The following is a 24,816-nucleotide window of genomic DNA, read 5'->3' as shown; positions in this document are numbered from 1 at the left end:
AACCCACTGTTCCTAGGGCGTCATTGTAAATAAAAATGTGTTCTTAATTAGGACTTCTCTAAAGAAACTGCCTACTCCGCTCGCATTTTGATGACCAGAAGAGAGTTATCTGGGGATAACAACTACAAAAGGTGTGTAGGACTTTATCAATCATAAAAGTACAAAATAGAAGTACAACGTAGAATGTATGCACACATGACTGTAAGTCGCTTTGGATAAAAGCGTCTGCTAAATGGCATATATTATTATTATTATTAATCCATCACCAAAAACATATCCTTCTTATTGGTAGTCTTATCACTTGGAAATCTCGCCTTGAAACAACAAACATTCGCTTATTCCATTGTGAATGCACCATTCCCTCCGTTGTAAATCATTGACACACCGACACTGCACTGCAAAGAGAAAGTGAGAGGAAAGAGGGGGGATAGGGAACAGGGAGGGAGAAAGGGAGGAATAGAGGAGGGTGAAAGAGTGAGTGAGGAAGCGATTGGATGGGGGGGAGAGAGAGACTGCTATCAGAGAGGCGGAGTCTGGGCGGAAAGGTTACGGAGGGGGAGGAGAGAGACAAGTTCTGAGGCTCGTTCCTGCTGCTCACGGTCGCCGTCAGTATTACTGCTGAGTTCGGAGCTACCGGAGGTCCCGTGGATACTCAGTCTACTCTACCGGACCGTTAAACCGTCTAACTGACACCCGCAGAAACTTCACAACTGAGCCCCCTGTTTCCCCCGGAAGCTGGACAAGCTATCCGAGGTAGGTGGACGGGAGAGGTGGGTCTGAGTTAGGACCCGTGGCGACATTTTTGTACGTAGAGATGAGAGGCAGAGGAAGAGAGGATACGTAGTCTATGTATTTCTGGTTCACTCCTATTTTGGTAAGAGGAGATGTGAGGGGTGCGCGCTCCAAGGAGAGAGTAATTGTGTTGAAGGCTGTTAATTGCCTGTTTATCTTCCAGAGAGCCTTTAGAGCTAATCGTTTCCCGTGCTCCATCTGCCACGGTGTGAAAATGCGATATGTTTTCAAATGTTTATAATCAGTTTAAGATGAGGAGCAGCAATTGCACAAGAGGCACTCAGTCAATCTAATTCGTGCAATCTAATAGGTTGAATAACACCCTGTCCTCCTCCATTGTTGATGCAGATATTTACATAATTAAATGAATATTTCCTGATAGTAAGTGCATGTGAATTAACTTCTAGGTGCGTAGGTTGCGTTGGAAATTATGCCTAGTACACTATCTGTGCATTAGGGCAGCAAGCTCCTCTCCATCCCTCGTTGTCCATCCCTTGTGCTCAATGTCACTTTCTCTCTCATTTTCTCTTTCCCTTTCTTTCTTTTTTCAGACTATGCTTTTCTGTCTGCTGCCTCTCGCGGCTGTCTTGCTGCGCGCTGAGGGCAGGCGCGGGGAAACAGTGGTCCGTAACAACAACAATGGCCACGCGCTGGACAACGACAAATGGCTGAGCACGGTGTCTCAGTACGACAAGGACAGATATTGGAACAAATTCAGAGATGTGAGTGTAGAATTACCGTGTTTTTCTCAACTTTGCTTTCAAATGGTCTTTTTTTTGGCAACTGTTGGATCTGGCCACGAGGCCTGCTGCCATTGCAGTATCTAGTAATGGTTGGGTGATTTGACTGACACAGGTGTGTGTGTAGGCAGCCCCTTCCTTGCCACACCCTTACTTTAAGTACTTATCGGGCTTAATCAAGTGTGTGGCCTGCTCACCCTCAACACACACCACTGACCCACTGATGCTCCCTATTCAGTCACAGGCCACTGGGACCATATCTATCCTGGGGGTTCTGTTATCAATGGAACACAGTGGTTTAGGTTCAGTCTCAAATGGCACCACCCTATTCCCTATATAGTGCACTACATTTGACCAGAGCCCTATTCCCTATATAGTGCACTACATTTGACCAGAGCCCTATTCCCTATATAGTGCACTACATTTGACCAGAGCCCTATTCCCTATATAGTGCACTACATTTGACCAGAGCCCTATTCCCTATATAGTGCACTACATTTGACCAGAGCCCTATTCCCTATATAGTGCACTACATTTGACCAGAGCCCTATTCCCTAAATAGTGCACTACATTTGACCAGAGCCCTATTCCCTATATAGTGCACTACATTTGACCAGAGCCCTATTCCCTATATAGTGCACTACATTTGACCAGATCCCATAAGGTGTTCTCGATGGTTGGGACACAGACATAGCCTCCTGTGTGTTTCCTCTCATGCATTAGGGGTTTAGAAATGGGTAACGGCAACCGTTAGCAGTCTCATCTAGCCCTGCCATGTTGGTTACTTAATTAATAAGACCCAAGAGGGTGTGCTATATTTAAGTAATAAGACCCAAGAGGGTGTGCTATATTTAAGTTATAAGACCCAAGAGGGTGTGCTATATTTAAGCAATAAGGCCCAAGGGATGTGCTATATTTAAGCAATAAAACCCAAGGGGGAATAAGACCCAGGGGGGTGGTATATTTAAGCAATAAGACCCAAGGGGGTGTGCTATATTTAAGCAATAAGACCCAAGGGGGTGTGGTATATTTAAGCAATTAGACCCAAGGGGGTGTGGTATATTTAAGCAATAAGACCCAAGGGGGTGTGGTATATTTAAGCAATAAGACCCAAGGGGGGTTGGTATATTTAAGCAATAAGACCCAAGGGGGAATAAGACCCAAGGGGGTATGCTATATTTAAGCAATAAGACCCAAGGGGGAATAAGACCCAAGGGGGTGTGCTATATTTAAACAATGAGACCCAAGGGAGAATAAGACCCAAGGGGGTGTGCTATATTTAAGCAATAAGACCCAGGGGAAATAAGACCCAAGGGGGTGTGGTATATTTAAGCAATAAGTCCCAGGGGGGGTTGGTATATTTAAGCAATAAGACCCAAGGGGGAATAAGACCCAAGGGGGTGTGGTATATTTAAGCAATAAGTCCCAGGAGGGGTTGGTATATTTAAGCAATAAGTCCCAGGGGGGGGGTTGGTATATTTAAGCAATAAGACCCAGGGGGGTGTGCTATATTTAAGCAATAAGGCCCCAGGGGTGTGCTATATTTAAGCAATAAGGCTCGAAGGGTGTGGTATATGGCTAAGGGCAGTTCTTAGGCAAGATGCCACACGGAGTGCCTGGATACAGCCCTTAGCCGTGGTATATTGGCCATATACCATAAACCCAGAGGTGGCTTATTGTTATTATAAACTGGTTACCAACATAAATAGAACAGTAAACAAGTACTTTTGTGTCATACCTGTGGTAGATTGTCTGATATACACACAGACCCAAACTATAATGTGAAACAGAGCATGCTGCAGTGAGAGTGGTTATCGACATAAGCAAACATTTTCTTGACTGGAGTGATGTGGGAGCTAGCGTTGACCCTGGCGCTGCATCGTTCTTCATTGGAGTGGTGGCGTGAAACACAGCATCTAGCGGCCTGTAAACGGCCTTAAGTGAAGCAGCCGCAGCCCAAGTCCGAGCTGGCGTTAGCAAAATCCCTTAAAGCCCTGTGTTGTGTGTATGTGGGGGGAGGGAGGAGGTGTGTGTGTCTGTGGCGTGCAGCTCCCTCTCCATGGTCTTCCATGTAAATGAAAGTCATTAGGTGGAGACTGCTTGATGTCTGGGAGGAGAGGAGAGGGGAGGAGGGATGAGGGCGGAGTGGAGAGGAGTAAAGGCTGTGACATTTTGGTTTAATATTTGATGATGCCTCTGGCGCTCAAAGAGATTACGAATATTATGGACATGTTGGAATTGACTGAACTTTGGAATCTTAAAAACCTAGATCTTGTAAGATATTCTTGGAGGAGGCTTAATCAAACTAGTCAGATTGATTATTTTCATTTGATCCTCTTATAAATGCGATCAGACCATCAACCTATCAATCAATCAAATGTATTTATAAAGTCCTTTTTACATCAGCAGATGTCACAAAGTGCTTATACAGAAACCCAGCCTAAAACCCCAAACAGCAAGCAATGCAGATGTAGAAGCACAGTGGCTAGGAAAAACTCCCTAGAAAGGAGTGGCCAGGAAGAAACCAAGAGAGGAACCAGGCTCTAAGGGGTGGCCTGTCCTCTTCTGGCTTTCCTGGGTGGAGATTATAACAGAACATGGCCAAGATATTCAAATGTTCATAGATGACCAGCGGGGTCAAATAATAATAATCACAGTGGTTGTGGAGGTTGCAACAAGTCAGCACCTCAGGGGTAAATGTCAGTTGGCTTTTCATAGCCGATCATTCAGAGTATCTCTACTGCTCCCGCTGTCTCTAGAGAGTTGAAAACAGCAGGTCTGGGACAACGTAGCATGTCCGGTGAACAGGTCAGGGTTCCATAGCCGCAGGCAGAACAGTTGAAACTGGAGCAGCAGCACGACCAGGTGGACTGGGGACGGCAAGGAGTCATCAGGCCAGGTAGTCCTGAGGCATGGTCCTATGGCTAAGGTCCTCTGGGATGAGAGGGAGAGAGAGAGAATTAGAGGGAGCATACTTAAATTCACACAGGACACAGGATAAGACAGGAGAATAACACCAGATAAAACAGACTGACCCTAGCCCCCCGACACATAAACTACTGCAGCATAAATACTGGAGGCTGAGACACGGCCCCGTCTGACGATACCCGTGGACAGGGCCAACCAAGCAGGATATAACCCCACCCACTTAGCCAAAGCACAGCCCCCAGACCACTAGAAGGATATCCGCAGACCACCAACTTACTGAGACAAGGCTGAGTATAGCTCACGAAAATCTCCTCCAGAGCACGAGCCCGAGGGGGTGCAAAATCGTACAGGAAGATCACGTCAGTGACTCAACCCACTCAAGTGACACACCCCTCCTAGAAACGGCGTGGAAGAGCACCAGTAAGCGGCAGAGAATCCGAGTGGAAACAAGGGAAACGGCCAGACAGAGACAGCAAGGGCAGTTCGTTGCTCCAGAGCCTTTCCGTTCACCTTCACACTCCTGGGCCAGACTACACTCAATCATAGGACCTACTGAAGAAATTAGTCTACAGGTTGAGACCGAGTCTGCTTCTCTCACATGGATAGGCAACATTTTCCATTAAAAATTGCCAGGTGGAAAGTATGGCCAGTCGTAGAAAAATGCTTATTGAAATTCTTGATTATTGTGGATTTATCGGTGTTGACAGTGTTTCCTAGCCTCAGTGCAGTGGGCAGCTGGGAGGAGGTGCTCTTAATGTCCATAGACTTTACAGTGTCCCAGGATGCAAATTTCTGTTTGAAAAAGCTATCCTTTGTTTTCAGAACTGCTTGTGTATATTGGTTCCTAACTTCCCTGAAAAGTTGCTTACCGTGGGGGATATTTGATGCTAATGCAGTACGCCACAGGATGTTTTTGTGCTGGTCAAGGGCAGTCAAGTCTGGAGTGAACCAAGGGCTATATCTGTTCCTGGTCCTACATTTTTTGAATGGTGCACGCTTATTTAAGATAGTGAGGAAATCACTTTTAAAGAATAACCAGGCATCTTCTACTGAAGGAATGAGGTCAATATCCTTCCAGGATACCCGGGCCAGGTCGAATAGAAAGGTCTGTTTGCTGAAGTGTTTCAATGAGCATTTGACAGTGATGAGGGGTGGTCGTTTGACCGCAGACCCATTACGGACATAATCATTGAGGCAGTGATCTCTGAAATCCTGGTTGAAGACAGCAGAGGTGTATTTGGAGGGCAGGTTGGTTAGGATGATAACTATGAGGGTGTCTGTGTTTACGGAGTGAAGGCCATCCTCTTGGGGAATGCTGCTTTTTTTAGTAAGCTTTGCAACAGTATCAAAAATAAATGTTGGATTGTTATTTTTCTCTTCAATTAGGTTGGAGAAATAGGATGATCGAGCAGCAGTGAGGACTCTTCGATCTTTCCAAGCTTGTTGGAAGAATTGGAGCGTTATTTGCTTCAGGCCGCGGGTATTTTCTGTATACCAGGGAGCTAGTTTTCAATTTGTTTTTGTTTTTAGGGGTTTGACTGCATCTAGGGTATTACGGAAGGTTAAATTTAGTTCCTCAGTTAGGTGGTTAACCAAATTTTGTACTCCGACGTTGTTTTGGTAGGTGGAGGGACCCACTTATCATATGGGGTCCCTTTAAATGTGCCTTTAGAGGCCAATCAATTCAAATTTCATTCCAAAAACCAAACCGGTAAAAGGAGAAAAGACTTTAAACCTATCTGGACACAAAATACATCTTGTGAAGGCCTAAATACACAACTATGGTTGCAATTGATTCCTTTCTGACGGTGAAAACCTGTGGCCTCGATGGCATTCCAATAGAGATACAGTACCAGTCAAAAGTATGGATACACCTACTCATTCCAGGATTTTTCTTTATTTTTACAATTTTCTACATTGTAGTATAATAGTGAAGACATCAAAATGATGAAATAACAAATCAAAATATATTTTTATATTTGAGATTCTTCAAATTAGCCTCCCTTTTCCTTGATGACAGCTTTGCACACTCTTGGCATTCTCTCAACCAGCTTCATGAGGTAGTCACGTAGAATGAATTTTAATTAACAGGTGTGCCTTGTTAAAGTTCATTTGTGTAATTTATTTCCTTCTTAATGCGTTGTGACAAGGTAGGGGGGATATACAGAAGATAGTCCTATTTGGTAAAATACCAAGTCTATATTATGGCAAGAACAGCTCAAAAGTCCATCATTACTTTAAGACATGAAGGTCAGTTAATCCAGGAAAATTTCAAGAACTTTGAAAGTTTCTTCAAGTGCAGTCGCAAAACCCAATAAGCGATATGATGAAACTGGCTCTCATGAGGATCGCCACAGGAAAGAAAGACCCAGAGTTACCTATGCTGCAGAGGATAAGTTCATTAGAGTTACCAGCCTCAGAAATTGCAGCCCAAATAAATGCCAAGTAAGTAACAAGTAACAGACACCTCTCAACATCAACTGTTCAGAGGAGGCTATGTGAATCTGGCCTTCATAGACAAATTGCTGCAAGGAAACCTACTAAAGGACACCAATAAGAAGAGGAAACCTTGCTTGGGCCAAGGAACACGAGCAATGGACATTAGACTGGTGGAAATCTGTCCTTTGGTCAAAATGTTTGATTTTTGGTTCCAAAAATGAACGGATGATGTCCGTATGTGTATTTCCCACTATGAAGCATGGAGGAGGAGGTGTGAGGGTATGGGGGTGCTTTGCTGGTGACATTGTCAGTGATCTATTTAGAATTCAAGGCACACTTAGCCAGCATGACTGCCACAGATTTCTGAGGCGATACGACATCCCATCTGGTTAGCGCTTTGTTTTTCAACAGGACAATGACCCAACACACCTCCAGGCTGTGTAAGGGATATTTGACGAAGAAGGAGTGGAGTAATGGAGTGCTGCATCAGATGACCTGGCCTCCGCAATCACCATTGAGATGGTTTGGGATGAGTTGGACTGTAGAGTGAAGGAAACGCAGCCAACAAATGCTCGGCATATGTGGGAACTCCTTGAAGACGGTTGGAAAAGCATTCCAGATGAATGCTGGTTGAGAGAATGCCAAGAGTGTGCAAAGCTGTCATCAAGGCAAAGGGTGGCTACTTAGAAGAATCTCAAATATAAAATATATTCATTTAATTTGGAAAACCAGTTCAAGTTATATGGGCATATTTATATAATGAATATGAGTTTGTAGGGTTAAAACATGGAAATATTAAGGCATTAAGCCACTCTTTTAAAGCCTCTATTATCCCAAAATGATACCTTAATCCCAGCGATTCGTCAGCAGGCTACTAAACCATTATACAGATTAAAACCAACCATTTCCGCTGGGTTGACAATGTTATCCCCGTTTAAACTTGTCTCATTTTTAAATGAAGTCACACAGAATTGTTTCCTCCAGACAAAGGAGAACTTATATAACAGCAAATAAACCAATTTCTGTGGAAAAACTGTATAAGGAAGGGAAGGTATCATGATTATGAATGACATTGTCAATAAGGACAGTAACATTTATGTTAAACAAGCAATTAACAAAAGTGTATGTAGATGTATACTGAATACAAAGTTATAACCAACTCCACGCAGCGCTGCCACAAAAATGGAAGAGGCATTTACTTAAAAGAGTAACAAATGAATTGGTTTGTCTGCCTCCAATGTAAAAACCATGCATGGCTTAAAGTGACTATAATACATGGTAAAATGGATCAGTTTCACTTAAGGTTCAAGATGGTTGGGAATAGATTTTTTTATGTCCCAATACCATGGACACCGGTATATGAACTGATATACAAAACAACAAATGACACATCCATTCTTTTCAATTTAAAATTCTCGCCACAAAAAGAATGCTGAATTACATGGGGCATTGATCAGTCAGCCCTGTGCAGACTCTGCCACGAGGAAATGGAATCAATAGATCTCTTTTGGTGATGTCCTTCCGTGGCACGTTTATGGAGTCGGGTGCAGGAGTCGTTCTTATGTTATAATGTCTGTGTTCTGTTGGACCTACAAAAAGTACTGTTAGAAGATCTGAAAAACAACCATCAATCAATGAGAAATATGATTACACCGTTAGGTAAAACATTTATTTTAAGGGCAATCTCTGTAGAGAGGTTCACGACCCTCCTAAGACATCACAGTAAAATAGAATGATGTATTACACAAGGAAATAGTCACATGTATTAGTACTGGGGGAGATGGGTTAGTCTGTGGACATCTGAGGGTTGGAATTAAGATTAGAGTGATTGGTCGATACACATGGAGTCCAGTGCGATTATACATTCTGTATATATATAGTACATGACCAAAAGTATGTGGTACAGTACATTACCAAAAGTATGTGGTACAGTACATTACCAAAAGTATGTGGACACCAAGTCCTTGACACCTGCTTGTCGAACATCTCATTCCAAAACCATGGGCATTAATATAGAGTTGGTCCCCCCATTGCTGCTATAACAGCCTCCACTCTTCTGGGAAGGCTTTCCACTAGATGTTAGAACATTTCTGTAGGGCCTTGCTTCCATTCAGCCACAAGAGCATTAGTGAGGTCGGGCACTGATGTTGGGCGATTAGGTCTGGCTCGCAGTCGGCATTCCAATTCATCCCAAAGGTGTATGATAGGGTTGAGGTCAGGGCTCTGTGCAGGCCAGTCAAGTTGTTCCACACTGATCTCGACAAACCATTTCTGAATGGACCTCGCTTTGTGCACGGGGGCATTGCCATGCAAAAACAGGAAAGCGCCTCCCCAAACTGTTGCCATAAAGTTGGAAGCACCTAATTGTCTAGAATGTCATTGTAGATGTCATTGTAGAATGTTATTCCCTCGCCACCAAACTTTACAGTTTACTATGCTTTCGGGCAGGTAGCGTTCTCCTGGCATCCGCCAAACCCAGATTTTTCAGTCGGACTGTCAGATGGTGAAGCGTGTTTCATCACTCCAGAGAACACATTTCCACTGTTCCAGAGTCCAATGGCGGCGAGCTTTACACCACTCCAGCTTGGCATTGCGCATGGTAATCTTAGGCTTGTGGTTGATCCTAGACGTTTCCACTTCACAATAACAGCACTTAAAGTTGACCGGGACTGCTTTAGCAGGGCAGAAATTTGACAAACTGACTTGTTGGATATGTGACATTCTATGATGGTGCCAAGGTTGAAGGTCATTGAGCTCTTCAGTAAGGCCATTCTACTGCCAAAGTGTCTATGGAGATTGCATGGATGTGTGCCTAATTTTATAAACCTGTCAGCAACAGGTGAGGCTAAAATAGCCAAGTCCAGTAATTTGAAGGGGTGTTCACATACTGCTGTATATATAATGTATATATTGCATTTTGATGTTTTCCAGCAGATCCTCCAACCAGTAGTAGCATGAAATTAAATGGATAGTAAATGCCTCTTCCGTGCTTCTACACCTGCATTGCTTGCTGTTTGGGGTTTTAGGCTGGGTTTCTGTACAGCACTTTGAGATATCAGCTGATGTACGAAGGGCTATATAAATAAATTTGATTTGATATATGTAAAAAGGGGATTGGAAATTATGCAAGTAATGTTATTTGATACTCCAATATATCTGTTAGTTTCATAGCTTAGCTATTACCTACATTTGAAAAAAAAGCCAGCACTGTGTGTGTGTGTGTGTGTGTCTGCAGAGACAGACCTGCAGGTCATACGGCTCTTTCTAGCCACTCAGCTCATCTTTTATCCCCCCTCTCTGTCTGTCTGTCTGTCTGTAGGACACTGGATGACCCTGTGCCTTATCAACCATGTCAACCCCCTCCCCCTTCCTCTTCTCTCTTCCCTCTCTCCCCCACCCTGACCCTCCTGCCATGTTTCTCTCTGTGTCTCTGTTGATGAGCTGCTTGCTCCCCGTTTAATAATGCATGAGTGTGTGTTGTGTTTGTGTGAGTGTGTGTGTGTGTGTCACCCCGACTACACGATGTGGTGGTACGACGCTGCAATGTTTTTGTGTGTGTGTTTTGTGTATGTTCTGTGTGTGTGTGTATGGGTATGTTGTGTGTGTGTGTGTATGGGTATGTTGTGTATGTGTGTGTGTGTGTGTGTATGGGTCTGTTGTGTGTGTGTGTGTGTGTGTGTGTATGGGTCTGTTGTGTGTAAGCGTAAATTGTATTGTGGCTCAGCTGCAGCAGCAGTCTTCACTCCATCAGATTAGAAAGAGGAGCAGGTGCTCTGGGAGAATGGTGCAGCAGTGTGTGTGTGTGTGTGCTGTTGGTAAAAGGATCCACTCTCACCGCATTGCTCTGTGTGGGTACATGTCTTTGTGGGAGTGTTGTCAGCTGTATGATTGCTAGGACAGCACACAGCTGGAACTGTCTAGTGTCTACCTGTCTACCTGTCTACCTGTCTACCTGTCTTCCTGTCTAGTGTCTAGTGTCTTCCTGTCTAGTGTCTAGTGTCTACCTGTCTACCTGTCTACCTGTCTACCTGTCTAGTGTCTAGTGTCTTCCTGTCTAGTGTCTAGTGTCTACCTGTCTACCTGTCTACCTGTCTACCTGTCTTCCTGTCTAGTGTCTAGTGTCTTCCTGTCTAGTGTCTAGTGTCTACCTGTCTACCTGTCTACCTGTCTACCTGTCTAGTGTCTAGTGTCTTCCTGTCTAGTGTCTAGTGTCTACCTGTCTACCTGTCTACCTGTCTACCTGTCTTCCTGTCTAGTGTCTAGTGTCTACCTGTCTAGTGTCTAGTGTCTACCTGTCTAGTGTCTAGTGTCTACCTGTCTAGTGTCTAGTGTCTACCTGTCTAGTGTCTAGTGTCTACCTGTCTACCTGTCTACCTGTCTTCCTGTCTAGTGTCTAGTGTCTTCCTGTCTAGTGTCTAGTGTCTACCTGTCTAGTGTCTAGTGTCTACCTGTCTAGTGTCTAGTGTCTACCTGTCTAGTGTCTAGTGTCTACCTGTCTAGTGTCTAGTGTCTACCTGTCTAGTGTCTAGTGTCTACCTGTCTACCTGTCTACCTGTCTAGTGTCTAGTGTCTTCCTGTCTAGTGTCTAGTGTCTACCTGTCTAGTGTTTAGTGTCTACCTGTCTAGTGTCTAGTGTCTTCCTGTCTAGTGTCTAGTGTCTACCTGTCTACCTGTCTACCTGTCTAGTGTCTAGTGTCTACCTGTCTAGTGTCTAGTGTCTACCTGTCTAGTGTCTAGTGTCTACCTGTCTACCTGTCTACCTGTCTAGTGTCTAGTGTCTTCCTGTCTAGTGTCTAGTGTCTACCTGTCTAGTGTTTAGTGTCTACCTGTCTAGTGTCTAGTGTCTTCCTGTCTAGTGTCTAGTGTCTACCTGTCTAGTGTCTAGTGTCTACCTGTCTAGTGTCTAGTGTCTACCTGTCTACCTGTCTACCTGTCTAGTGTCTAGTGTCTTCCTGTCTAGTGTCTAGTGTCTACCTGTCTAGTGTTTAGTGTCTACCTGTCTAGTGTCTAGTGTCTTCCTGTCTAGTGTCTAGTGTCTACCTGTCTACCTGTCTACCTGTCTAGTGTTTAGTGTCTACCTGTCTAGTGTTTAGTGTCTACCTGTCTAGTGTTTAGTGTCTACCTGTCTAGTGTTTAGTGTCTACCTGTCTAGTGTTTAGTGTCTACCTGTCTAGTGTTTAGTGTCTACCTGTCTAGTGTTTAGTGTCTTCCTGTCTAGTGTCTAGTGTCTACCTGTCTAGTGTCTAGTGTCTTCCTGTCTAGTGTCTAGTGTCTACCTGTCTAGTGTTTAGTGTCTACCTGTCTAGTGTCTAGTGTCTTCCTGTCTAGTGTCTAGTGTCTACCTGTCTAGTGTCTAGTGTCTACCTGTCTAGTGTCTAGTGTCTACCTGTCTACCTGTCTACCTGTCTAGTGTCTAGTGTCTTCCTGTCTAGTGTCTAGTGTCTACCTGTCTAGTGTTTAGTGTCTACCTGTCTAGTGTCTAGTGTCTACCTGTCTAGTGTTTAGTGTCTACCTGTCTAGTGTCTAGTGTCTACCTGTCTACCTGTCTACCTGTCTAGTGTCTAGTGTCTTCCTGTCTAGTGTCTAGTGTCTACCTGTCTAGTGTCTACCTGTCTACCTCTCTAGTGTCTAGTGTCTTCCTGTCTAGTGTCTAGTGTCTACCTGTCTAGTGTCTAGTGTCTTCCTGTCTAGTGTCTAGTGTCTTCCTGTCTAGTGTCTAGTGTCTAGTGTCTACCTGTCTAGTGTCTACCTGTCTAGTGTCTAGTGTCTACCTGTCTAGTGTCTAGTGTCTACCTGTCTAGTGTCTTGTGTCTAGTGTCTAGTGTCTACCTGTCTACCTGTCTAGTGTCTACCTGTCTAGTGTCTAGTGTCTTCCTGTCTAGTGTCTAGTGTCTACCTCTCTAGTGTCTATTGTCTACCTGTCTAGTGTCTACCTGTCTAGTGTCTACCTGTCTAGTGTCTAGTGTCTACCTGTTTAGTGTCTACCTGTCTAGTGTCTACCTGTCTAGTGTCTACCTGTCTACCTGAATAGTGTCTAGTGTCTACCTGTCTACCTGTCTACCTGTCTAGTGTCTACCTGTCTAGTGTCTTCCTGTCTAGTGTCTACCTGTCTAGTGTCTACCTGTCTACCTGTCTACCTGTCTAGTGTCTAGTGTCTAGTGTCTACGTGTCTACCTGTCTACCTGTCTAGTGTCTAGTGTCTACCTGTCTACCTGTCTATTGTCTTCCTGTCTAGTGTCTACGTGTCTACCTGTCTAGTGTCTACCTGTCTAGTGTCTACCTGTCTACCTGTCTAGTGTCTAGTGTCTAGTGTCTACGTGTCTACCTGTCTACCTGTCTAGTGTCTAGTGTCTACCTGTCTACCTGTCTATTGTCTTCCTGTCTAGTGTCTACGTGTCTACCTGTCTAGTGTCTACCTGTCTAGTGTCTACCTGTCTACCTGAATAGTGTCTAGTGTCTACCTGTCTAGTGTCTAGTGTCTACCTGTCTAGTGTCTACCTGTCTAGTGTCTACCTGTCTAGTGTCTTCCTGTCTGGTGTCTACCTGTCTAGTGTCTAGTGTCTAGTGTCTACCTGTCTAGTGTCTACCTGTTTACCTGTCTAGTGTCTACCTGTCTAGTGTCTACGTGTCTACCTGTCTACCTGTCTAGTGTCTAGTGTCTACCTGTCTACCTGTCTATTGTCTACCTGTCTAGTGTCTACCTGTCTAGTGTCTACCTGTCTACCTGAATAGTGTCTAGTGTCTACCTGTCTAGTGTCTAGTGTCTACCTGTCTAGTGTCTAGTGTCTACCTGTCTAGTGTCTACCTGTCTACCTGTCTAGTGTCTACCTGTCTACCTGAATAGTGTCTAGTGTCTACCTGTCTAGTGTCTACCTGTCCACCCGTCTACCTGTCTAGTGTCTACCTGTTTAGTGTCTACCTGTCTACCTGTCTACCTGTCTAGTGTCTACATGTCTAGTGTCTACCTGTCTAGTGTCTACCTATCTATCTGTCTAGTGTCTAACTGTCTAGTGCCTACCTGTCTACCTGTCTAGTGTCTACCTGTCTACCTGAATAGTGTCTAGTGTCTACCTGTCTAGTGTCTACCTGTCTACCTGTCGAGTGTCTACCTGTCTAGTGTCTACCTGTCTAGTGTCTACCTTTCTAGTGTCTACCTGTCTACCTGTCTAATGTCTACCTGTCTAGTGTCTACCTGTCTACCTGTCTACCTGTCTAGTGTCTACCTGTCTACCTGTCTAGTGTCTACCTGTCTAGTGTCTACCTGTCTTGTGTCAACCTGTCTACCTGTATAGTGTCAACCTGTCTACCTGTATAGTGTCAACCTGTCTACCTGTCTAGTGTCTACCTTTCTAGTGTCAACCTGTCTACCTGTATAGTGTCAACCTGTCTACCTGTATAGTGTCTACCTGTCTACCTGTCTGTCTACCTGTGTAGTGTCTACCTGTGTAGTGTCTACCCGTCAAGTGTCTACCTGTCTAACTGTATAGTGTCTACCTGTCTAGTGTCTACCCATCAAGTGTCTACATGTCTACCTGTATAGTGTCTACCTGTCTAATGTCTACCTGTATAGTGTCTACCTGTCTACCTGTCTAATGTCTACCTGTATAGTGTCTACCTGTCTAGTGTCTACCCATCAAGTGTCTACCTGTCTACCTGTATAGTGTCTACCTGTCTACCTGTCTAATGTCTACCTGTCTAATGTCTACCTGTCTAGTGTCTACCCATCAAGTGTCTACCTGTCTACCTGTATAGTGTCCACCTGTCTACCTGTCTAGTGTCTACCATTTGATAAAAGTATTTGCCCCAGATGGGGTCAGGTAGGGTTTTAATTCCCCCGTGGTCCTCCACAGTATGGCTCCCTGCATGGGACAATCTTCCCTGCTAGTCTCTGACATACGCTACTCCACGTCTGTGTCTCTGGGCTGGCTGGGTCAATCTGTCACACCTCACGCCTGCCTGCCTGCCTGGTTGGCTGTCTATAAACACCCAGCTGGAAGGAACCAGGAACCAGCAGCTACCAACGCTCTGCTGTCGCAGAACTCCCTCCACCCTGACTAGACACACACACACACACACACACACACACACACACACACACACACACACACACACACACACACACACACACACACACACACACACACACGCACACACGCACACACAAGCACACACAAGCACACACAAGCACGCACACATATACACACACAAAAAGATGCATTGTTTGAGTTTGTATGTGAGAGTTGAAGAGTGTGTCTGAAGCAGCCTAGAGATTGTTGTGTGTGTGTGTGTGTGTATATATGTGTGTGTGTCAAGCAGTTGAGTGTTTCCTCTCTCCTCTCGCCAGTGCTTGTCGTCAGAGCCTCTCTGTGGTAATGGTAACAGAAAGCCTGTTATAAACTCTCTGTGGTAATGGTAACAGAAAGCCTGTTAGAAACTCTCTGTGGTAATGGTAACAGTAAGCCTGTTAGAGCCTCTCTGTGGTAATGGTAACAGTAAGCCTGTCGTCAGAGCCTCTCTGTGGTAATGGTAACAGTAAGCCTGTCGTCAGAGCCTCTCTGTGGTAATGGTAACAGAAAGCCTGTTAGAGCCTCTCTGTGGTAATGGCAACAGAAAGCCTGTTAGACCCTCTCTGTGGTATTGGTAACAGAACGCCTGTCATCAGAACCTCTCTGTGGTAATGGTAACAGAACGCCTGTTAGAGCCTCTCTGTGGTAATGGTAACAGAAAGCCTGTTAGAGCCTCTCTGTGGTAATGTTAACATAAATCCTGTTAGAGCCTCTCTGTGGTAATGGTAACAGAAAGTCTGTTAGAGACTCTCTGTGGTAATGGTAACAGAAAGCCTGTTAGAGCCTCTCTGTGGTAATGGTTTCAGAAAGCCTGTCGTCAGAGCCTCTCTGTGGTAATGGTAACAGAAAGCCTGTCGCCAGAGCCTCTCTGTGGTAATGGTAACAGAAAGCCTGTTAGAGCCTCTCTGTGGTAATGCTAACAGAAAGCCTGTTAGAGCCTCTATGTGGTAATGGTAAGCCTGTTAGAGCCTCTCTGTGGTAATGGTAACAGAAAGCCTGTTAGAGCCTCTCTGTGGTAATGGTAACAGAAAGCCTATCGTCAGAGCCTCTCTGTGGTAATGGTAAGAGAAAGTCTGTCGTCAGAGCCTCTCTGTGGTAATGGTAACAGAAAGCCTGTCGTCAGAGCCTCTCTGTGGTAATGGTAACAGAAAGTCTGTCGTCAGAGCCTCTCTGTGGTAATGGTAATAGAACGCCTGTTAGAGCCTCTCTGTTGTAATGGTAACAGAAGGCCTGTTAGAGCCTCTCTGTGGTAATGGTAACAGAAAGCCTGTTAGAGCCTCTGTTGTAAATGGTAACAGAAAGCCTGTTAGAACCTCTCTGTGATAATGGTAACAGAAAGCCTGTTAGAGCCTCTATGGTAAAGGTAACAGAAAGCCTGTTAGAGCCTCTCTGTTGTAATGGTAACAGAAAGCCTGTCGTCTCTGTGGTAATGGTAACAGAAAGCCTGTTAGAGCCTCTCTGTGGTAATGGTAACAGAAAGCCTGTCGTCAGAGCCTCTCTGTGATAATGGTAACAGAAAGCCTGTTAGAAACTCTCTGTGGTAATGGTAACAGAAAGCCTGTTATAGCCTCTCTGTGGTAATGGTAACAGAAAGCCTGTCGTCAGAGCCTCTCTGTGGTAATTGTAACAGAAAGCCTGTTAGAGCCTCTCTGTGGTAATGGTAAGAGAAAGTCTGTCGTCAGAGCCTCTCTGTGGTAATGGTAACAGAAAGCCTGTCGTCAGAGCCTCTCTGTGGTAATGGTAACAGAAAGTCTGTCGTCAGAGCCTCTTTGTGATAATGGTAACAGAAAGCCTGTTAGAGCCTCTCTGTGGCAATGGTAACAGAAAGTCTGTCGTCAGAGCCTCTTTGTGATAATGGTAACAGAAAGCCTGTTAGAGCCTCTCTGTGGTAATGGTAACAGAAAGTCTGTTAGAGCCTCTCTGTGATAATGGTAACAGAAAGCCTGTTAGAGCCTCTCTGTGATAATGGTAACAGAAAGCCTGTTAGAGCCTCTCTGTGGCAATGGTAACAGAAAGTCTGTCGTCAGAGCCTCTCTGTGGTAATGGTAACAGAAAGCCTGTTAGAGCCTCTCTGTGATAATGGTAACAGAAAGCCTGTTAGAGCCTCTCTGTGATAATGGTAACAGAAAGCCTGTTAGAGCCTCTCTGTGATAATGGTAACAGAAAGCCTGTTAGAGACTCTCTGTGATAATGGTAACAGAAAGCCTGTTAGAGCCTCTCTGTGATAATGGTAACAGAAAGCCTGTTAGAGCCTCTCTGTGATAATGGTAACAGAAAGCCTGTTAGAGACTCTCTGTGATAATGGTAACAGAAAGCCTGTTAGAGCCTCTCTGTGATAATGGTAACAGAAAGTCTGTTAGAGCCTCTCTGTGATAATGGTAACAGAAAGCCTGTTAGAGCCTCTCTGTGATAATGGTAACAGAAAGCCTGTTAGAGCCTCTCTGTGGCAATGGTAACAGAAAGTCTGTCGTCAGAGCCTCTCTGTGGTAATGGTAACAGAAAGCCTGTTAGAGCCTCTCTGTGGTAATGGTAACAGAAAGTCTGTCGTCAGAGCCTCTCTGTGATAATGGTAACAGAAAGCCTGTTAGAAACTCTCTGTGGTAATGGTAATAGAAAGCCTGTTAGAGCCTCTCTGTGGTAATGGTAACAGAAAGCCTGTTAGAGCCTCTCTGTTGTAATGGTAACAGAAAGCATGTTAGAGCCTCTCTGTGATAATGGTAACAGAAAGCCTGTTAGAGCCTCTGTTGTAATGGTAACAGAAAGCCTGTTAGAACCTCTCTGTGATAATGGTAACAGAAAGCCTGTTAGAGCCTCTATGGTAATGGTAACAGAAAGCCTGTTAGAGCCTCTCTGTGGTAATGGTAACAGAAAGCCTGTCGTCAGAGCCTCTCTGTGGTAATGGTAACAGAAAGCCTGTTAGAGCCTCTCTGTGGTAATGGTAACAGAAAGCCTGTCGTCAGAGCCTCTCTGTGATAATGGTAACAGAAAGCCTGTTAGAAACTCTCTGTGGTAATGGTAACAGAAAGCCTGTTATAGCCTCTCTGTGGTAATGGTAACAGAAAGCCTGTCGTCAGAGCCTCTCTGTGGTAATTGTAACAGAAAGCCTGTTAGAGCCTCTCTGTGGTAATGGTAACAGAAACCCTGTCGTCAGAGCCTCTCTGTGATAATGGTAACAGAAAGCCTGTTAGAAACTCTCTGTGGTAATGGTAACAGAAAGCCTGTTATAGCCTCTCTGTGGTAATGATAACAGAAAGCCTGTTAGAGCCTCTCTGTGATAATGGTAACAGAAAGCCTGTTAGAGCCTCTCTGTGGTAATGGTAACAGAAAGCCTGTTAGAGCCTCTCTGTTGTAATGGTAACAGAAAGCCTGTCGTCCCCACTCAAGAGCTCCTCTTTGATCCTGAAGTAGTGGAAAAGTTATTTTCCGTCATCCAAGACAATTTCTCCTCAAAGGATTTTTCTTCTCTCCCTCCCCCCCTCTCTCTCTCCTGTACACGGAGGATATTTTTGCAGAATTCTACATGCAGAGTATCAATTTGGTGTTTGTCCCATTTTCTGTGAATTCTTGGTTGGTGAGTGGACCCCAGACCTCACTCTCTCTCTCATCAATTGAATTCAGTAGACTTTATTGACATGGCAAGTTAAATTACTTACATTGTCAAAGTATACAAATAGCAAAGATGGTGGGACCAACAGCAATAATAATAATAGTAGTAGTGGAAATGTGTTTACCATTAGAGCAGCTTCAACACCAATATTAATGGGACCAAATTACATTAACAAATAGTAGTAGACCAGTCTCAACCTGAGTGAGAAGACACATGACCTGGTAGTAGACCAGTCTCATCCTGAGTGAGAAGACACATGACCTGGTAGTAGACCAGTCTCAACCTGAGTGAGAAGACACATGACCTGGTAGTAGACCAGTCTCATCCTGAGTGAGAAGACACATGACCTGGTAGTAGACCAGTCTCAACCTGAGTGAGAAGACACATGACATGGTAGTAGACCAGTCTCAACCTGAGTGAGAAGACACATGACCTGGTAGTAGACCAGTCTCAACCTGAGTGAGAAGACACATGACCTGGTAGTAGACCAGTCTCAACCTGAGTGAGAAGACACATGACATGGTAGTAGACCAGTCTCAACCTGAGTGAGAAGACACATGACCTGGTAGTAGACCAGTCTCAACCTGAGTGAGAAGACACATGACCTGGTAGTAGACCAGTCTCAACCTGAGTGAGAAGACACATGACATGGTAGTAGCCCAGTCTCAACCTGAGTGAGAAGACACATGACATGGTAAGTCGCTCTGGATAAGAGCGTCTGCTAAATGACTTAAATGTAAATGTAAATGAAAGACAAAATTAATTGGGAAATATTATTGACATAACACTTTTCACTGGCTGTCCCTCAGGTTGTGGCAGGAGGACAGATATTTGGTCTTTGTCTCTACCTCTCCCCTGGAGCAGAGTGAGCACAGCCTGTCCTCTCTGGGCAGCCAAATTTGTCTGTGACGACCAGTCTCTATAGCCAGACTGTCCACTCTGGGCAGCCAGGTTTGTCTGTGACGACCGGTCTCTATAGCCAGACTGTGCTCACTGAGTCTGTACCTAGTCAATGTTTTCCTCAGTTTTATATCAGTCACAGTGTTCAGATAGTCTGCCACCATGTACTGTTTGTTTAGAGACAAATAGCATTGAAGTTTAATTTGATTAACTGTGGTGTCTTTCCAATAGGTGATATATTTTTGCTTTGTGATGATTTGGTTGGGCCAGATTTTCTAAGTGATGTCTTGAATCTCTATGGGGTTGGTTTGCATTAGTGAACTGAGCCTCAGAACCAGCTGGTTGAGGGGACTCTCCTCTTGTTTCATCTCTTGACATTGTAGAGCTGTGTGATGGAGTGTTTTGGGGTCACTTGTTTTTAGATGGTTGTAAAATGTGATGGTTCTTTTTTCTATTTGAATGAGGAGGGGGTATTGGCCCAATTCTGCTCTACATGCCTTATTTGCAGTTTTTCTTTGCACTTGCAATACAGTCTTGCAAAACTCTGCATGCAGTATTTCGATTGGATGTTTGTCCCATTTGGTAAATTCATTATTAGAGATTGGACCCCATACTTCACTGCTATATAGAGCAATTGGTTCAATAACTGATTGGAACATTTTGAGCCAGATTCTAATTGGAATTTTGATTTTAATGTTCCTTTTAATGGCATAGAATCCTCTTCTTGCTTTGTCTCTTAGTCCGTTCACAGCCGTGGGAGAGCTACCTGTGTTGCTGATATTTAGTCCTAGATATGTGCAGTTTGTGATGTGTTCTAATAGAACTGTGTCCAAACAATTTATATCTGTCATCCTGATTTCTGGACCTTTTTTGGAATATCATTATATATTTATTTATTTAGGTTAACGGTCAGAGCCCAGGTCTAACAGAACCTGTGCAGATGATCTAGATGCTGCTGTAACTCCTCCTTAGTGGGAGACAGCAGCACCAGGTCATCTGCGTACAGCAGACACTTGATTACAGTGTTGTGTAGGGTGAGACCAGGTGCTGCCGATTCTTCTAATGTTTTTGCCAATTCATTAATGTAGATGTTAAATAGTGTTGGACTTATTGGGCAGCCCTGTTTCACTCCACGTCCCTGAGAGAAGAAGTCTGTTTGCTTGCTGCCAATTTTAACCACACGTGTCACGCCCTGGTCGAAGTATTTTGTGTTTATCTTCATTTATTTGGTCAGGCCAGGGTGTGACATGGGTTTTCGTATGTGGTGTGTATGTAGTGGGATTGTAGCTTAGTGGGGTGTTCTCGGTAAGTCTATGGCTGTCTGATTGTCTCTGATTGGGAACCATATTTAGGCAGCCATATTCTTTGGTTGTGTTGTGGGTGATTGTCCTTAGTGTCTTGATGTCCTTATTCTGTGTTAGTTCACACTAGTATAGGCTGTTTTGGGTTTTTGTTACGTTTATTATTTTGTAGTGTTTGTGTTTATTCGTGTTATGTTTGTTTCAATAAACATGGATCGCAATCTACACGCTGCAGTTTGGTCCGACTCTCCTTCACCATTAGAAAACCGTTACAACACGTTTGTTTTTAGTGTAGATTGATTTAAAAACATCATATGTTTTCCCTCCATTACCACTTTATGTTAGTTTATAAAAAAGATCATAATTTTTTTAGAAATCCAATCTGACTTCTGTTTAGGACATTGTGTTCATCAAGGAAATTATGTAATCTGCTCTTTATGAAACTGCAGAGAATTTTCCCCAAGTTGATGTTAAGGCAAATTCCTCTGTTATTATTTGGGTCAAATTTGTCTCCGTTTTTATTGTTTGGTGTGATCAATCCTTGGTTCCAAGTTTTGGGGAAAATACCTGCAGTGAGGATAATGTTGAAGAGTTTGAGTATAGCCAATTTGAATTTGTGGTCTGTATATTTGATAATTTTATTTAAAATACCATCTGCACCACAGGCCTTTTTAGGTTGGAGAGTGCATAGTTTTCCCAATAATTATTCTTCTGTAATTGGGTATCCACAGCATTCTTATAGTCTTTGACTGCTGATTCAAGGATTTACATTTTTTCTTGTATATCTTTTTGTTGGGGCTCTTTGTTATATTGCTGTAGAGGTTTCCGAAGTGATTTCTCCACACATCCCCACCTTGGATAGCCAATTCCTCATGATGAGGTTTGTTTAATGTATTCAAATTCTCCCAGAAGTGGTTTGATTCTATGGATTCCTCAATTCCACCCATCTGATTTCTAATGTGCTGTTCCTTTTCTGTTCTCAGGGTGTGTTTGTATTGCTTCAGTGTTCCCCCATATTGAAGGTGTATATTTGTTCTCAGGGTGTGTTTGTATTGCTTCAGTGTCCCCCATATTGAAGGTGTATATTTGTTCTCAGGGTGTGTTTGTATTGCTTCAGTGTTCCCCATATTGAAGGTGTATATTTGTTCTCAGGGTGTGTTTGTATTGCTTCAGTGTTCCCCCATATTGAAGGTGTATATTTGTTCTCAGGGTGTGTTTGTATTGCTTCAGTGTTCCCCCATATTGAAGGTGTATATTTGTTCTCAGGGTGTGTTTGTATTGCTTCAGGGTTCCCCTATATTGAAGGTGTATATTTGTTCTCAGGGTGTGTTTGTATTGCTTCAGTGTTTCCCCATATTGAAGGTGTATATTTGTTCTCAGGGTGTGTTTGTATTGCTTCAGTGTTCCCCATATTGAAGGTGTATATTTGTTCTCAGGGTGTGTTTGTATTGCTTCAGTGTTCCCCATATTGAAGGTGTATATTTGTTCTCAGGGTGTGTTTGTATTGCTTCAGTGTTCCCCTATATTGAAGGTGTATATTTGTTCTCAGGGTGTGTTTGTATTGCTTCAGTGTTCCCCTATATTGAAGGTGTATATTTGTTCTCAGGGTGTGTTTGTATTGCTTCAGTGTTCCCCATATTGAAGGTGTATATTTGTTCTCAGGGTGTGTTTGTATTGCTTCAGTGTTCCCCCATATTGAAGGTGTATATTTGTTCTCAGGGTGTGTTTGTATTGCTTCAGTGTTCCCCCATATTGAAGGTGTATATTTGTTCTCAGGGTGTGTTTGTATTGCTTCAGGGTTCCCCTATATTGAAGGTGTATATTTGTTCTCAGGGTGTGTTTGTATTGCTTCAGTGTTTCCCCATATTGAAGGTGTATATTTGTTCTCAGGGTGTGTTTGTATTGCTTCAGTGTTTCCCCATATTGAAGGTGTATATTTGTTCTCAGGGTGTGTTTGTATTGCTTCAGTGTTTCCCCATATTGAAGGTGTATATTTGTTCTCAGGGTGTGTTTGTATTGCTTCAGTGTTTCCCCATATTGAAGGTGTATATTTGTTCTCAGGGTGTGTTTGTATTGCTTCAGTGTTTCCCCATATTGAAGGTGTATATTTGTTCTCAGGGTGTGTTTGTATTGCTTCAGTGTTTCCCCATATTGAAGGTGTATATTTGTTCTCAGGGTGTGTTTGTATTGCTTCAGTGTTCCCCATATTGAAGGTGTATATTTGTTCTCAGGGTGTGTTTGTATTGCTTCAGTGTTCCCCATATTGAAGGTGTATATTTGTTCTCAGGGTGTGTTTGTATTGCTTCAGTGTTCCCCTATATTGAAGGTGTATATTTGTTCTCAGGGTGTGTTTGTATTGCTTCAGTGTTCCCCTATATTGAAGGTGTATATTTGTTCTCAGGGTGTGTTTGTATTGCTTCAGTGTTCCCCTATATTGAAGGTGTATATTTGTTCTCAGGGTGTGTTTGTATTGCTTCAGTGTTCCCCCATATTGAAGGTGTATATTTGTTCTCAGGGTGTGTTTGTATTGCTTCAGTGTTCCCCCATATTGAAGGTGTATATTTTTGTTGTCTGGTTCTGTGTTTTTGATTAAATATATTTCTCCAATCATTATCAAACCATTTTTTCATTCTCTATTCTTTTTTGGTTTGCTCTTATGTTTAGATTAGCCAAGGAGGATAATTTGTCAAATATAAAGTTTATGTTCCAAATGGCCAAATGTACACCTTCATTGCTGTAGGGGAATGTTCAGGCTAAAACATTGTCCAGGAGAAATTGTATTTTTTGGCAACTAATTGCCATCTATAGGCCTGTTTAGTACCATGTCATTTTTTGGGCCATGATGCTTCATTCTCAGATGCACTGTGATTTTACTGTGGTCTGAGAGAGGTGTTAGTGGGCTGACTGTGAAGGCTCTGAGAGACTCGGGGTTTAGGTTGGTGAGGAAGTAGTCTACAGTGCTGCTGCCAAGGGATGAGCTGTAGGTGTACCTACCAAAAAAGTCCCCTCAGCCTACCATTGACTATGTACAGACCCGGTGTTCGACAGAGCTTCAGGAGCTGTACTCCATTTTAGTTTTTCACTTTGTCATATTTTTTTCTAGGGGGGTATGTGGGGAGGGAAAGGTTATTACTTCCCAGTAGGTGTTTATCCCCATGACTGTTAATAGTGTCTTGTTCTTCTGCTGTTCGAGCATTCAGGTCTCCACAGACCAGTACGTTGCTTTGGGCCTGAACGTGACTTTTCTCCCCCTCTAGAATGGAGAAAGTCTCTTCATTGAAGTAGGGTGACTGTGAGGGGGGAATGTATGAGGCACAGAGGAAGACGTTTTTATCTGTCAAGATGGCTTCCTTTAACCAGATAAAGATTTCTCCTGTTTTGATCAACTCGATTTAATTAGTCAGTTCAGATTTATTCCATATTAGATTTCCCCTGAGTCTCTGTCCTGTGTGATTCCTTTTAATTTGATGGATGGTAGGATTATCTCCCTATAACCTAGTGGACAGCCAGTGGAAACATCACCTCTCCACCATGTTTCATGTAGTACTACAATATCAACATCAATTTCATTCAGGAAGTCTGGGTTTCTGCTCTTTAGCCCAAAAGCAGAGGACTTCAAGCCTTGTAAATTCCAACATGCAACGTAACAAGATTTCATAACTTTTTTTCTTTCCTTCAAATAAGATAAACACTCACAGTCCAACAAGAACTATTAAAATATGATTTTTCAATGAACGTAAACTCTTATTATGCAAATGTGATTCGTTTATCATTTAAGATAGCATTTGTGTCATGCCACTTGGGTGGATGTAGTGTGAGGAGAGTGGAGTTCTTGTGCTCATCTTATTATGATCCTTGGCCTATCACATGTGAACATAGTAGACTCAGCCTGTGTTTAATGTCACTCATTTCGTTGGTGGGGGCTGGGCCAGTTGCTCCTCTCACAGACCGTGAGTAGCTCTGCCTGCCGGGCTGTGGCTCCCCCAGGTGTGGATCTGCGGTGGGGGGGAGGGGGGTGGTAGGCTTTGTCTAGTTGGGTCTGA

General features: G+C 43.6%; 1 protein-coding gene across 1 annotated transcript in view; it reads left to right on the top strand.

Annotated features, from left to right (window-relative positions):
• The first annotated feature begins 536 nt into the window (after positions 1 to 536).
• LOC118372759 (testican-1-like) overlaps positions 537 to 24,816 on the top strand; it is a 473,522-nt gene continuing 449,242 nt past the window's right edge. The window contains exons 1-2 of the mRNA XM_052488275.1: positions 537 to 753; positions 1,344 to 1,514. Coding sequence (XP_052344235.1) covers positions 1,347 to 1,514 — 168 coding nt within the window. The 5' untranslated portion in view covers positions 537 to 753; positions 1,344 to 1,346. The remainder of the gene's footprint in view (positions 754 to 1,343; positions 1,515 to 24,816) is intronic.

This window comes from Oncorhynchus keta, chromosome 30 (assembly GCF_023373465.1).
Source record: "Oncorhynchus keta strain PuntledgeMale-10-30-2019 chromosome 30, Oket_V2, whole genome shotgun sequence".
Taxonomy (NCBI): Eukaryota; Metazoa; Chordata; class Actinopteri; order Salmoniformes; family Salmonidae; genus Oncorhynchus; species Oncorhynchus keta.
This window is presented reverse-complemented; position numbering and strand designations above follow the sequence as displayed.